The following is a 16103-nucleotide window of genomic DNA, read 5'->3' on the forward strand; positions in this document are numbered from 1 at the left end:
TCTCCTATCTTAATGGGCGCACTCAAGGAGTAACAATTAATGACTTCATCTCTGAGATTGTAAATATACCTTCAGGTGTGCGTCAAAGATCTCACCTGCAACTATTGCTATTTACAATTTTCATCAACGACATTATAGAATGGTTTAACCATGCAAATGTTTTACTTGCTATGTATATTAAATATTAAATTTTATGTGATTACCTTCACTACGAAAAAAATTAATTGGATCATATTTATCATATATCCAGCTGATTACTTTAAAAGGTTACACAAATTTGTGACGTTGGTGTTCTGCTTGACAGTAAACTTACATTTGAGGAGCATGATTGTGAAGTATTATTGTGAAGAAAACCCTTAGGACGAGTTGTTTCGGAGAATTTGAACAATTCTTCAAATTTCGAAGTTAATTTTTATGTTCTGTGAAAGATTGTTTCAAGTTGTGTTTTTATTTCAGTTTTGTCAAGCAACTAGCCTATAATGATATAGTAACAGAACTTGAATAGGACTTTCACAGAACCCGAAAATGAACGTTGAAATTTGATGAATTGTTCAAATTCTCCGAAACAAACCATCCTTAGGATTCTTCTTCCGTATTTGAAAAGATTTCAATATTATTCAAACACTTGAAACATTATATTTTTCTTATGTTCGCAGTCGTCTTGAATTTGCTTCTCCCGTGTGAAATCCTCAATACAATATTTACATAAAGCGCATTGAAGCCATCCAAAGAAAATTTGTCCAGCAATTAAATTTTAAGATAAATATAAGTAATCGTGACATAAACAGCTCGATGGACTATTATGGACTAAAGCCATTATAAACTAGAAGAGACTCCGCAGATAAAATTATCAATAGCTTTATTGATTGTTCGCCACTTTTGTCTGTGATTAATTTTAGAGTCCCTACCTCGAAAACTAGAGATAAATCAATTATTCATATTTATTAATACTGTACTAATAACAGACAAAACACTTTTATAATCAGAGCGTGTAACTTATTTAATAATAATTTCAATGAAATTAACACCTGTAAGTTATCATGTTGTTGCATACCATTCATTTTACATTTATTTGTTCAGTTTATTTGAAGGTACATGTTAGTGATTATTGATGTTGTTAGTGTAGTGAAGATAATATTTTTTAAATATTGTCATTTATTTGTGTTTTTATATCTTATTTTATCTTGTATCTAATATTTACAATTTTCAATTTTTGTAAATAATTTAGCCCAAGGGTACTCGTCCCTTTGTTTTTTTGCTATAAATGGATGTTTGTGTGAAAATCTGTTATTAGTTTTTATTTATATTGTTTATGAGCTTATTATTTATAAGTTTTAGTGTTCCGAAAAAAAAAATATTTACAATTAACTCTCAACAAAATTTTCCTCTAAAATCGTGAAAAATTGTTTTTTTCATAGCTTATGTTATTAATTTAATATTCAATTATTATTAATGTTGAAGACAATGTAAGCGATTCTTAAACGAAAATCTGGAACAGAAAAATCAGAAAAAGATACGGTCACATCTAGGACTCGAACCCAGGACTCTTGCCTTGCCGGGGCACCGCTCTACCAACTGACCTAACGGGACCCTATCTACTTCGGTCATATTTAACTGTATCATACTTCGAATTAGAACCACCTCTTTTTGTCTTCTTTTTTCTCACCGCACATTTTTATTGGCAACTATGTTTATGTATGATCGCAAGATTTAAGCAGAAATAAATGCAATCTAGACAGTGTCTTTAGATAAACATATCGTATCTATCTTAAAAAGATAAACGTATCTTTTTCTGATTTTTCTGTTTCAGATTTTTGTTCAAGACTCGCTAATATTATCTCCAATGAAATTAAATATTACAATTTGAGGTTTTACTCACACAGTTATTCCAAAAAATAAATATAAAAATAATTTTAATATAAAAAAGTAATTTATCCAATGATTGAATTTATTGTTATGTTTTTGTAATACGTTACATACTTCATATAAATTAAGGAAACGGAAAACTATTCATTATTCTGAAATTATATTTTTTCGTATCTAATAAATGAATAAATATTATATACTAGATAATAGATCTTCTCCGGCACAATAGCTTATTTGTATAAAGTTCACATCTAGTGTTCAAATGGTGTTTTAGTAATAAACTGCAACTAAATATTAAAAAATGCCAAGTTATGAGGTTCCACAAAATCAAACACCCAATAATGTATAATTATTCATTGTGTAATGTTGACTTAATCTCCGTAATCGAAATTCTTGACCAAGGCATAATGTTTGATCAGAAACTCTGCTTTGTATCTCACATAACTTCCATCGCTAATAGGGCTATGAAAATGTTAGGTTTCATAGTAAGAATTTCCAAGGATTTTAAAAATATCAAAACATTAAAAATTCCGTTCACATCTCTTGTTAGAAGTATCCTAGAATACAACGCTACAATTTGGTCACCTGTCTTTAATAATCACATTAAAATACCATTGTAAGAGTCCAATGCAATTTTTTGAGGTGTATTAATTTTAGGCTTGGAATTCCTTTAGAAACAATAGATTATGATTTCTTATTACATTCATTGCAATTGCTTAAGTTAAGTGATAGAAGAAAAAATTTTGATCTTATATTTTTATACAAAATTACAAATTATCAGTTGGATGGCCCTGACATATTAATGTTGATTCAATTTCATGTACCTACCAATAGATCAAGGTCCTCTAGTATGTATTATTGTGACAATTATACTACAGTCTCAGGATATAACTCAGTTATAAATAGATTGCACACACTTGGGAACTTTTATGCTAAATTCGTAGATACTTTTAATATTCCCCTTGTATTTTAATGACAGGCTATTGTCATTGCTTCTTTCTTTACTGTTATTTTATTTGTTATGTTTTAACTTAATTTAATTCTTTAATTTTTCTCATGAAAATTTAATACTGCGCTATGTATATGTAAAAAAATAAAATAAAAAAACTTTGTATGTAAATGGCACTTGTGCCGTTAATTCCAAATAAATAAATAAATCCACCTAGTTAATCATTACGCCCTTTCTTCACAGGGGAAGGCAGAGATGACGGACCACCAAGCAACTCGGTTTTCGCACACACTTCTTGTCTCATTCACATTCATACATCGTCTCATATATAAAATTCAATCAAATCAAATCAAATCAAAAATTATTTATTGTAAAATAAAAATTACAAAAGGTGTAGCTTATGGGTAGACCCCATTTCTTCCAGTTAACCACATTGGTATATATTAATGGTAACATAATAAAGATTTGTGCGTCATTTGTCATATAAACATAAATAAAACTCTTTTAAACAAACTACCTTTAAATACCTGACCAACATTATATGAAGAATCTTAAAAACTCAAGTACGTAGTACACGCTAACGAAATAAACAAACGTCGAAATGTAACCTGTAACGATTTGTACCGTTACAAAAGTATCCGTCGGTTTCGGGAACCAAAAGTAAGTCTAATGTAATTATAGTAGCCAAAGCATTCAGTAAAGAATTGTATCCTAGTAGTAGGTACCCAGTACTGGATAGAAAGATAACAGTAATAAAATAATAGTAATCAAAGTGTCAAGTAAATATTATATAGTAATGATTCTCTATGTAAAAGTAACAATTCCCAACGGGTAGTACAGTAACGATTAGGAAAGCTACAACGTCAGTGTCTCTTCACCCATATATGAACTTCAAAGATTAAATTCAAAAGCTTTAACAACATCTACAGTATAAATTTGCGGTACTTTTCATGTTGCAAATTGTGATGTGTGGTATTTAAATTGTTGGACTCTAATACGTGTGAGTGTGCGCAAAAAATATTTATCATACATCATGGCCCACTTTCCCAGAAGTCAAGCCAACAGAAGGAGTTAGCCGGCTCAAAGTCAGTATAATAATAATTCTCCGTTTCCATTTTCTGGGAAACTCCAATCTGAATCCAATTGCTATATTATTATTTGTGCGACATGTAGCGTTCTTGAATAAATACATACATTTCAATATATCTGCATAATCCTATTGAATTATTTCGATAGAATCATTCTTCATCAATAACAACATTCGGGCCGAGTAAACAACCCGGGGTTGAAAATACACTTCCTCTGACGATATAATTCTCCCTTCGAAGGACTTTTTCGCAAATTGTATTCGCAATAACCGATTTTATTACTCGCTTATTCAGATAATGCTTTTTATTGTTGGCACTCGATAATTTGCTTAATATTAGTTTAGCCGTTTGCTCGATTTGTATTCGCTCCATCTAAGACTTAGCGCATTGCTCCAATATCCACGAGATCAGTCCTCCCCTGAACTAGAGAGGCTTACGATATATAGGTCAATGTTTTTTTATTAAGTAAATAATAAAAGGTTATTATAGTTTGTAAACATATTTAAGTTGTGGAAAATGGTTTGAACAGTGCCGCGATGAGTTAGTAAGTTAGTTCGTCACTAGTAATGTTTAGTTTGATGAATTCCAACTTTCTACCCATTTTATACATCAAATGACGGAAACTGAACTAAACGTCCGAATCTATATTGGAATAATACATAATGAGTTCAAAATAATAACATAGATTTCCCGCGAGATTCAAAATCTGAGCCAGTCAAATATTACTTATTTATTTAGAACTAACAGCACAAGTGCCTTTTACATACACGATAGTTATTTACAGATATATTACGTATAAAAAGAAAGAATGAAAAAATATTAGATTGAATAATTTAACAAGAAAAAAGAATTCACAATTGTACAACGTTATTAAATAAGAAAAAAACCTATTTTGCAGTGATCTCATTAAAATTAGCAATGTTTAAGTGTTAAATCAATACAGATTTATATTTCAATAGAAGCATATTAAAAACATCAGCTAACATTGCATACGAGTTACCAGCGGCGTTCAATCAATTTTATTACCAATAATTTATACAACAGAATTGTAGTCTGAAACCATAGTATGATTGTTATAATAATAAATACTAGGGAGAACCTTGAACTAATAGTAGGAACATGAAAGTGATTGAACATTAATATATCAGGGCTAATTGGAATTTGTAAAGGAAAGGCTAGAATGTTCAGTTCAACCGCGTTAAAGACCACCATTCAGAATCGAAACCTTGCTTGAAAAGTCTTTACCATATTTAGTGGCAAAATCTGAACAGTCCAGTTTTCCCTAACCTTTTAATTTCACTCCCCGCCACCTTCAACTTCACAACATTATCACTGCTCAAGAGCTTTACAATGTCATTATGCTCACCGCAATACATCATACATGGTTAATCAATTAACGGTCGTTTTATTACCACGAATGCAAGCTTGCTAACTTAATATCAATGACTTAAATCGTAAAACGAAAATGAAAACTCAATCATGTGAAAATTATTTCAGTTTCCATTATTTCGATACGTCTCTAATAACGTTTTGTTCGTACTTAAGTTCATAATAACTTGCTTCAAAGTATTCCAAAGAGCTCATAAAAATACCTTTACAAAGCGACGAGTATATTGAATAAAGAGAATCATAAAAAAATAATTTGCTTTAAGCCAAGAAAACAGAACATAATTGGATTTAGTGTGATTTTTTTTTCATGTTGGCGTGTAACAAAAAAAGGTTTTTGAATAATGATTCTAAGAACTGGTAGACCTCTACGTCAGTGTGGTAGGCTCGTTCTAGAGGTCACGGGTTCAAAAGACTAATGCAAATGTTCGTCAAAACTATATAAAAAAGGTTATTATCCATGTACATAAAAATCTAGACAATATTAATAAAATTGACCATAAACACATCACAGGAAGCCACACCAGAAATGACCTTATGATCCCAACGAGCAATACGGCAAAGTACCAAAAGACACACACATACTTGGGACCTAAATTGTACAACAAAATCCCTCCTGAATTAAACATAAAAACTTGTAATATTTCATACATAGGCCCAATAATAACTAAATGGTTGATTGGACTGGGCAGAGGAGAATCTGAAAAAATGTTAAAAAACGTCACGTAATAAATAGACATAGACTAATCACACACTATATATATCTTCCATTATTTTAATTATTGCTCATACACAATTGAAACATACACAACAGCTCAAGTTCGACTCTATCATAAGATTTTAACGATTAAACATCACAAATTAAAACATTAATGAGATATATTATAGACATAGACAAATCACACACTTACTTTCACATAGTTTTTGGTTTCTTGGAACGGGCAATTTGCCTACTTAGGAACCAATAATTTCGACTTGATAAGGTACAATAATCGATAATCACAAAATATTTTAATTATATCTTGTATCATATTGTACTGTGTGTAAATTAAAATGTATAAATAAATAAAATACCATAAAAAATAGTATTTTCAAAAAATATTACTTTATTTAAAAGTTATGTGAGCTTCATTCCAATAGTGGGAGATGGTCTCAGTATTTAAGTCATTTGTCAGTGGCCACCAATTAAAACTGAACTGTTGTTTTAACTGATATTAATTATTTATTTTTCGGAATAACTTTATTGAGTAAAACCTCAAATTGTAATATTTAAATATTGAAGACAATATTAGTGATTTCTAAACGAAAATCTGAAACAGAAAAATCAGAAAAGTAAACGGTCACATCTGGGACTCGAGTCCCAGATGTGACCGTTTCCTTTTCTGATTTTTCTGTTTCAGATTTTCGTTTAGAAATCACTAATATTGTCTTCAATATTTAGATATTAATTATATTACTTTTTATTAATTAACTAGATTTGAAGTTCTTCTCAAAGTTTTACTCCAATCACGTTTCCCTCACCATTTTTCCAAAAAGCATCGCTATTTTAAAATTGTTCCGTTAAAATAGATATATAATATTGAAAATTATTAAAAAGCTTTGAAGGTTTCCGAAGAACAATGGTATTATATTTTATCGTAAGACGTGTGTTTCTATAAATTATTTATTTACATAAAAACATCCAAAATGGGTATCAAAACAACTGTCAAAATATTGTCGATGTTCCTTTAATTCAACTTTCTACTGAAACACAACCTTTTTACCGTTTCTACGAGAGTTATTATTAGCGAAAAAATTTTCCCAATAAAACCAATGATTTATAAATATGGAAGTTATGCTTTAAGAAATAAATTTTTCCTTTTTTCGTGGAATCACTCATACTCACTTCCAAACCTGAATATAAATATTTTCTCCGCTCTTAAATAATTTTATTTTCAGGAAATAAAATTATTTATAAGATCATCATAGTTCTCGCACAGCGGAAAATTTAAACTGAGTTTGAATGGCTTCTAAACCGCTGCATTTAATGAAAAAGTTCATATAATCCTTCCAAGGTCTGGATCTTGAAGGATTCTATGAATTTCGTTCTATAACTATAGTGGTATAGGAAATCATTGGTACGAATACACATAACCGCCTTCGTCTTTAATTCAACTTCGCTGCAAAGTTGTGAATAGTTTTAAAGAACGGCTGCAGCTTAAATATAAGTTAGAAAAGTGAAGTCCTTTAAATGGTTCACGAGAGAAAGTAATGCAGTTATTATATAATGAAATATCTAAACGCCAAAAATATAAATAAATTCCTTGACAAACCAACTCTTCATAATCAAACAGTGCAAGACCCAGTCATCTCTGTCAAAATATGATTCTTTTTATTTGATTTACTAGTACTTACTTTACATAAGTGGTGAATAATTTAAAATTAATTTGGTTACCTTTTATGTATCTTTGTTATGCATCAGAAAAAATGGTTATAAAGTAGCTCTTAGTGGCGGGAGGATAGCATCGATTGATCGCGCATTGTATTCTGAATGGGAGGAGACGAAGCCACTAAAATGATTTCCAAAGCCAAACCGTCTTTTGCCTCCATTACTCTTTTGTGTTTTCGACTCCGTTATTTTGGTTTGTTACTCAATTATATTTAATGAATGCCAACTGCTTCCAACCGTCTTGAGCCAGTGAGTCTATGGCATCCAATACGGGCATATTGTGAGGCTGGATGTAGTAAGGGGGTGGATGAGATGGGTAGAGGAAGGTGGGAAGTACCTGACTATTTAGATCTGGTCATCAAATACGGCTAAAGCCATTTCAAGCAAAGTTTCAATTCCGAATGACGGTCTAATTACTATTCTTTAGTCCTTTACTTATTGCTGAGAATGTGACCCACTGTGATGTCCCAGGTTAATAAGGCTCTTTTACCCTTCGCGGTCAATAATATTTGATCACTCCATGGCATTGGTGATCTTCCTTTGTTTCTCTACATTAAACAATAATCAAATAAGAGAAAATTCAACTAAATAATTGTGTCATAAATATTAAAGTATCATTTTTTGCAGTTGAAGTATACAATGGAGAGACCCTCCCGCTGACCAAGCTGAACCGAAAACAGATGGGCGCCTACCTCTGCATAGCGACCAACGACGTCCCTCCGGCTGTCAGCAAAAGGATAATGGTCCACGTTAACTGTAAGTGGTGCCATCTAATGTTTTATTTCAAAGCTTTTAAATATATTTTATTGGCCAAGATCACCTCTAACGGGTGAAAGCCAAATTTATAACTAAAAAAATGTAGATAAAAGAAACTACACAATGTAATTAAAGAAAGCACTAGCCCACATTCAACCAGCGTTATATGCTAATAATAACATGATAAATTAAAAAAACAAAAACAAAAACAAGATAAGAATCACAAATGAAGCCAATGACACAATTTACAAACTATGTGGCAATGACTATTCATCGTTCTTGTTGCGTACCGAATCGATTGGTACTCGACTGTACATTTTAACAAAAAAATAAGAATGAACATTGTTTTTATCACGAGGAAAAATAGGAGTGGAGAGGAGATCTTTACCTTGTGAACGGTTTTTGTATCACAATTAATTGTTTCACAACATGAATCGGTTCATCGGTTTTTGATAACTTTTTTCGAATGTTAGACGTTTAGGAAAATGGAATAAGCATGGGAGAGGAAACTTTAGTTAGTATTAGAATAACCATAAAAGTGTTTTAATACTAAACATAGGTAAAACCACTAGAAATTTAAATAATAGAATCGTGGAACCCTACGATGTTCAAATGACAATCATTTTTTTTTTATATTATAGAAACAAACCGTACATGATTCACAGAGATAAAACACTGTACCGGAATATATTGGATACTTCATGTTGGGTACTTATGATATGTTTCCTTCTTCTTCTTCCACTTTTCCGTCTACTAAGTGGTATGTTTATTCCTCAATTACCATGTGACGTGTGTAGTATATAGGTGTGTGTGTGACATTTGTAATGTATGAGTGAGTGTTTGTGTGCGTATGTGTTTATATGCGCATTGAACAGCTTAAATTATTGACATGATGCCGCGTTTGAATTTGGGCAGTGAATCCGATAAAATGTCAATTAAGACAAGTTAAGACAAATATTATGTAGAGTAACGTATGAAGAGCTCCGTTAATTGGTGAATTAGATGCTGCATTTGTTTTATAATAAGTGTGTGGAATAGAACTGTATGTCGTGTACATTTCAAAGGTATGTTAATGTTAATAAAGGACAGAAGTTCGAAACAGTCATGTCCTTGTTTAAAATTCTCTGTTTAAATATTGAGACAGCTACTGTTCGTCTTTGCTGTAAAGTTTCAAATGAACACTCAAAGTTATTGTAGAATTTGTAGGTAATATATTTTATAAATTTGTTTTGGGTACGTTCTATACTATCTATGTAAAATCACAGTTATAAAATTATCTCATTTCAACAAAACATACTTTAAATTTGGACACAGGGGTTCAAACTTCTCACCGTAATAGCAATGATAACTTAGAAGCACTTGAAATCAGAAAATCCCTAAGCAATAATTATAGGATATTGAATAACCAATTATGTTTATATATCCAGAAAACCGCCCAGTTCTCCCTGTAATCCCCCTTCCTCTTTGTTGACCTCCCTTTCCAACACCTAAATATTTACATTATTTGGATTGCATTGCACATTTTACATTGTAATTATTTTGTATTGTATATTAATTTCAACATTCTCCTGATGAAGCATCCGTTCCTTTCCGAAACCGTTAGAGTAAAATTATTAAATAAAGTGGTTTAAAAAATTATTTGTGTATGAAAACTGAAAAATTATGAGTTTCAGTTAAATGTGTTGGGGCAAATCAGCATAGGTAACAATTATTATAATAATTATAATAACAAAAATTGTATATTTGTAGATAGGCCTTTTATAACACGTTAAAAGTTAAAAAGTCAAATTAAATAATAAGAGTCCATTCAGAATACAAATCACAATAACTCTTAACTTAAATTTAAATTATTGTATTAGGTACCTACAGACACATAACATTATTATTATTTTTATACTCACAAAAAGTTAAAGACTAAAGTAACTGAGAAGCATAAATAATAATTAATATTGAAATCTTATTTATATTACGACATTCAATTTCAAGCTTCTAAAAAAATTGATATTAACGTGTGTTAAGCCCAACGATATTGTTAGGCCCATACAGGCGTATAGGAACAACATAATTCGTCTGTATTCTCCACAATCCACTGATGTTTTTTTTTTCAACTAGAATGATTCGCAGATAAATAAAGAAAGCAATATGTTCCTAAAAAAAATTACCTAACCGATAAACACTTCATGCAGAAATGAAAGAATAATTTTCTAACTTAAATCTTGAACAGTCAACTTAGAAAAGTCCATTATGCACATAAAAGTCTAGCGAAGACTTGATTTACCTACTCTATTGAACAATCAACTTACAAAAGTCCACTATGCAAGTCGAGCATGCTCACACTAGATTAAATCTATTCTTGGTTTCAAAAATGTGAATTGTATTTTCTTTGTCAGTGACGCCTACAAAGTCAATCTTCTGAATTTATTCAAAAGTTTGCAGAAGGTAAACAGTCACAAATAAAAAATAACACGTAGGTATCACAATATGTAACACGTAGCAATAAAATATTCTCGGAAAGCAACCCACAGTAACAAAAAGTTTTCGGGAAGGGAACGCACACCAACCAACAGCTCCAAGAAATATTTGTGTTAATTGTTTTTGTCTTCAACATGATTAATAAGTACATTATTATTCGTTACAAGAGTATTGTGCAACGTTGTTGTAATATGATGCATTGCTAGAACCGCTTGATTTCATTTGACATACGAGCAATAAAGAAAAACAAGTTTTTAATCAAAGTCAACTATTGGAACAATCATCTTAAATAAACATGTGTAAATGTAGCCATTAGTTTTTAAATATTTTTGTGTTTCGTAGAACTCCATTTAATTTTTTTTTAAATTTAATATAATTCAAACTAAATAATATTATTAGTAGAAATCCATTTAGTTCATATTTTTAACGCTGACGGTAAGGGAAACACAACGATTTATATGAGACCATATGAGCTGTTCCAACAACAAATTGACTCTCCGGGTTATAGCTATTTTTTCCCAAAACCGAACAAATCATTCTGATGAAAAATATAAAAGTTATTGCTGTTGAAAATTCTTCTATTAATTCGTTTTATTGAGTAGCGGAAGTACAAGTACATTCTAAGACTCTCAGGTATCATCTTTTAGAAATATAACTGTCAATATGTCAGAGGCCTAAAGGGTTAATAATTATGAAAATAAAGACACAAAAAACTCCGAAAACGAAAAGTCATCGCACCGTTTGAATCCAAACAAATTTTGTTTCTTACGGTCAAGCCAAAGTGACGTTTTGTGTCCGATGCCAACTGTCTATAATCTCAAATAATAATAAAATTTTCCATTAATTTCTTAAATTCTGTGGCATCATTTAACATAACTGAAAATCAGTAATTTTGTTTAAACCACATTTTTAGAAATTATTAATTGATGAAGGAATCCTTGGTTTTGAAATATGTACATGGTTTATACTATCAATGGTTTAAACAAAGTAAATTATTTTAAATTTACATATTTTTTAATAAAACTTTAAATGATTATATTTATAAACCAACCGGTTTCGGTTCAGCCTTCAACCTTCTTTAGGTTTGTTTTGAGAAGAAGGTTTAGGCTGAATCGAAACCGGTTAGTTTATATATATATAATAATCATTTTAAGTTGTGTTCAAACAAAACACATTTAATTATAAAAATACTTAACTTTGTCACCCAGCATTTTTGAAAGAAATTATCAATTTGATGAAACCAAAGATTTCACGATACAAAGAGTACTGAAAATCAAAATATAGATACGAATAGACAGATAAATACCAACCTTCAGACAATAATATTTCAATAAGCGGCGATTCATGAAACTAATAAAAAGAAAAATTACATGAAACAAATAAATTTATTTACTTTATACCTACTTATAACAAAAACTTTTTAAAATTGTTTTACCAAAACATTAAACGTTTAACCTCTAAGTAATATAAATAATATTATGTATTTTAAAAATACTTTTCGAAACACTTGTTTCATGAAAGAATGGAAGAAGAAGATTGGAACTTATTGTATTTATTCAGACACATTGAATCTCCACGGACGACATCCAATAGACGATACCAATCTGGATGCACATTATATTGCGTTTCTCTATTTAACTTCAAATAGAACCCCATGCTGAGATCTGCCAATAGTACACGTATATTCGTATTCGCAATACGAGAGTCAAGGCGGGGTTAAACGAGCCGTTAACTCTCAATAGAAATCATTCAGTCGGGAGATTTTTGAAATGTCAAGAATTTTAAACACAAAATGGGTTCTGTTATTTGTACCACCCTGTAGAAAGATATCATACTACATCATATGGACAGCCACTTTAACATCAAATAATGCAATCGTGGACTTTTATTTGATCTGACTTTTATATCAGTGCTTTCTTAGTTTACCTTCAAAATCCTGTAGTATTCTTCACCTGCAAATGTTCTAATCCAGAAAAATAAAATATTAAATTATTAACTGGCTTTAATCTTCTTATATTTTTTATAGCAAATTATGAAACACTGTTGAATATACATAATCTAACAAATAGTTGTCTTTCCTCTCGTCTTATTTGTTGACAGTTAAATGTTAAATGAATAATTCAAAGCGATAGAGCTCCTACTGGAAATGAGATTACCATATGAAAATAGTATATTTGTGGTACCAAAACATAGCAGAAAAAACTTTTTTAATTTCATGACGCCAAAACTGGCAGTTCTAGAATCTTTATGCCACTTTATGAACCAAATTTTCTGCTTATACAAATATTTTTTTTTAACGAAATCACTCTTTTTTTAAATTGTTTCATTTGTGTTTATTATTAATTGATTAACATGTTATTTTGACAATTGAAGTAGAATTATTTTCCATAAAAATTTGCTGACTACCACAAATTTAATGAAAAATTTTATTCCATAAACATGAAATTAAATAGTTTAACCTTACATCGACCACCGCTCCTCCGTGAACATCATAACTGACCGACCGCAGCATCGCCCCTGCGATGATAATTGTGAATTGATTGGAGGTGCATTGATTGATTGCAGTCGCGCCGAGCGTCGAAGTGGGGCAACAGCTGATCGGAGTCCCGACGGGGGCCGACGCCCATCTGGAGTGTCTGGTGCAAGCCTTCCCGCCTGCCGCCAGATCCTGGATCAAGAATAGGGATGAATTGCTGGTCAAAGGGTAAGTAAAGCGCACCATACTTAATACTAACAATAAAACTACTGAGCATCAACTGAATCGTGAAATATAAACTAACGAATATTTTCGGTTTTTGCCCCTTCGAAAAAAAGCATTTGAGCCTCATAAAAAAAAATTTGGTATCTTTTGTTAGTATTACAATTCTAAGCATCAATCTCGTAAATGATATATTATAATAGAAAATTTTTATAATCGTAAGTGTTCATGTTTGACTAATTTTATTATTATTATTATGTAATGAGCAGGCAGCATTCTGTTGATGCGCTCATATCTGATTTCGCAACAAGTTTGACAGTAATTGAGTTAGTAGGGCGATGATTTTTTTTCGTTGATGGCGATAAACAGTTTCACTGAATTGTTTATCGCTTTTATTATGCCGGGAAATACCGTAACATTTATCTAAAAAAATGTACAGATCGCCATAAAATTTAATTTTTTAACCACTCAATGATTTGTGTAATGATTTCTTAAAATATTATTATTTAATATAACATTTAGACCCGAATCAACTTGAAAAATTAATTAATGTTAGTTAAATATCTACTTGAAAGTAATATTATATTTCATGTAAAACACAAAGGTACCAGAATAATTAATGACTAAATAATTTTAAGAATATAATATTTTCTGCTAGAAGATTCGCACAATTTACCGCACAATTAAAATTTGACATTCAACTCGCAATAAACGACAAATTCAATGTCAATATCCATTTACCTGTGACGGTGACATAAATCCTGCATAAAAGTGTTTCTATAATCCTCTCCAAAATATACCAGCATACCACAATGTAATGTAACATGTAAGTCTGTAATCGAAGGTCCTTCCTTCGTCACGTTTTCACATTCTCGGGGGATGATCGTGAACCCGCTCCCGTCAAATAAGACCCGGTATTTATGACCGAGGATATTTATTGCGGAGAGGCAGACCACGATCCGAATCCCAAGGAACGATGCAGTGTGACGCTTATTTCGACTATTTTTTCTCCTGACACTACACTATTTTTGCTTCTGTTCTTTAGTCATAAAATTTATTATTAAAGACAATATTAACCACTCTCAAACAAAAATGTGAAACAGAATAAGATTCGGTCTCATCTGAGAATTGAACCCGTAGTTCGGGGCATTACTCTCACCAATGAGCTAATCAAACCCGTACTCCGGGGCATTACTCTCACCAGTGAGCTAATTGAACCCGTAGTTCGGGGCATTACTATCACCAATGAGCTAATCAAACCCGTACTCCGGGGCATTACTCTCACCAGTGAGCTAATTGAATCCGTAGTTCGGGGCATTACTCTCACCAGTGAGCTAATTGAACCCGTAGTTCAGGGCATTACTCTCACCAATGAGCTAATCAAACCCGTACTCCGGGGCGTTACTCTCACCAGTGAGCTAATTGAACCCGTAGTTTGGGGCATTACTCTCACCAATGAGCTAATCGAACCCGTAGTTCGGGGCATTACTCTCACCAATGAGCTAATCAAACCCGTACTCCGGGGCATTACTCTCACCATTGAGCTAATTGAACCCGTAGTTCGGGGCATTACTCTCACCAATGAGCTAATCAAACCCGTACTCCGGGGCATTACTCTCACCAGTGAGCTAATTGAACCCGTAGTTCGGGGCATTACTCTCACCAATGAGCTAATCGAACCCGTAGTTCGGGGCATTACTCTCACCAATGAGCTAATCGAACCCGTAGTTCGGGGCATTACTCTCACCAATGAGCTAATCAAACCCGTATTCCGGGGCATTACTCTCACCAGTGAGCTAATTGAACCCGTAGTTCGGGGCATTACTCTCACCAATGAGCTTATTGAACCCGTAGTTCGGGGCATTACTCTCACCAAAGAGCTTATTGAACTCGTAGTTCGGGCATTACTCTCACCAATGAGCTTATTGAACCCGTAGTTTGGGACATTACTCTCGCCAATGAGCTTATTGAACCCGTAGTTCGGGACATTACTCTCACCAATGAGCTTATTGAACCCGTAGTTCGGGGCATTACTCTCACCAAAGAGCTTATTGAACCCGTAGTTCGGGGCATTACTCTCACCAAAGAGCTAATTCGATCATTTATCGACTTTAGTCATTTTAACTGTAGGTACCGTAATTCTAACAAGAACTACCAACATTATCGTAATTTTCTTAGCGCTTATTTTTACTGCTACCTTTATGTATGATTGCAATCATCTTGGATAGTGTCTTGGATAAATACATCCACTTTTTAACTTAACGGTTTTACAAAAAAGCAGAAGTATTTAAAAAAAATTGTAATGAATTATTAAGTAAAACCTCTAATTGTTATATTTAATCATTGACAACAAAATTAAATGTGAATTCGTATAGTATGCAGGGGTAGTGCAATTTAATACATAGGTACCATAAAAATAGGAAAGACACAAATTTACTACGACCTTCCTTGGCTATGGAT

At 31.9% G+C, this 16103-nt stretch overlaps 1 protein-coding gene across 2 annotated transcripts in view; it reads left to right on the forward strand.

The window, feature by feature from the left end:
* Positions 1-16103, forward strand: part of LOC149425787 (lachesin-like) — a 1060028-nt gene that overhangs the window by 978858 nt on the left and 65067 nt on the right. For both annotated transcript variants that reach the window (XM_089644888.1, XM_089644879.1), the window contains 2 exons: positions 8345-8473; positions 13511-13649. In XM_089644888.1, the coding sequence (XP_089501014.1) occupies positions 8345-8473; positions 13511-13649 (268 nt within the window). The remainder of the gene's footprint in view (positions 1-8344; positions 8474-13510; positions 13650-16103) is intronic.

The sequence above is a fragment of the Hesperophylax consimilis genome, chromosome 2, assembly GCF_061612785.1.
Source record: "Hesperophylax consimilis isolate HC1 chromosome 2, BYU_Hcon_1.0, whole genome shotgun sequence".
Classification (NCBI taxonomy): Eukaryota; Metazoa; Arthropoda; class Insecta; order Trichoptera; family Limnephilidae; genus Hesperophylax; species Hesperophylax consimilis.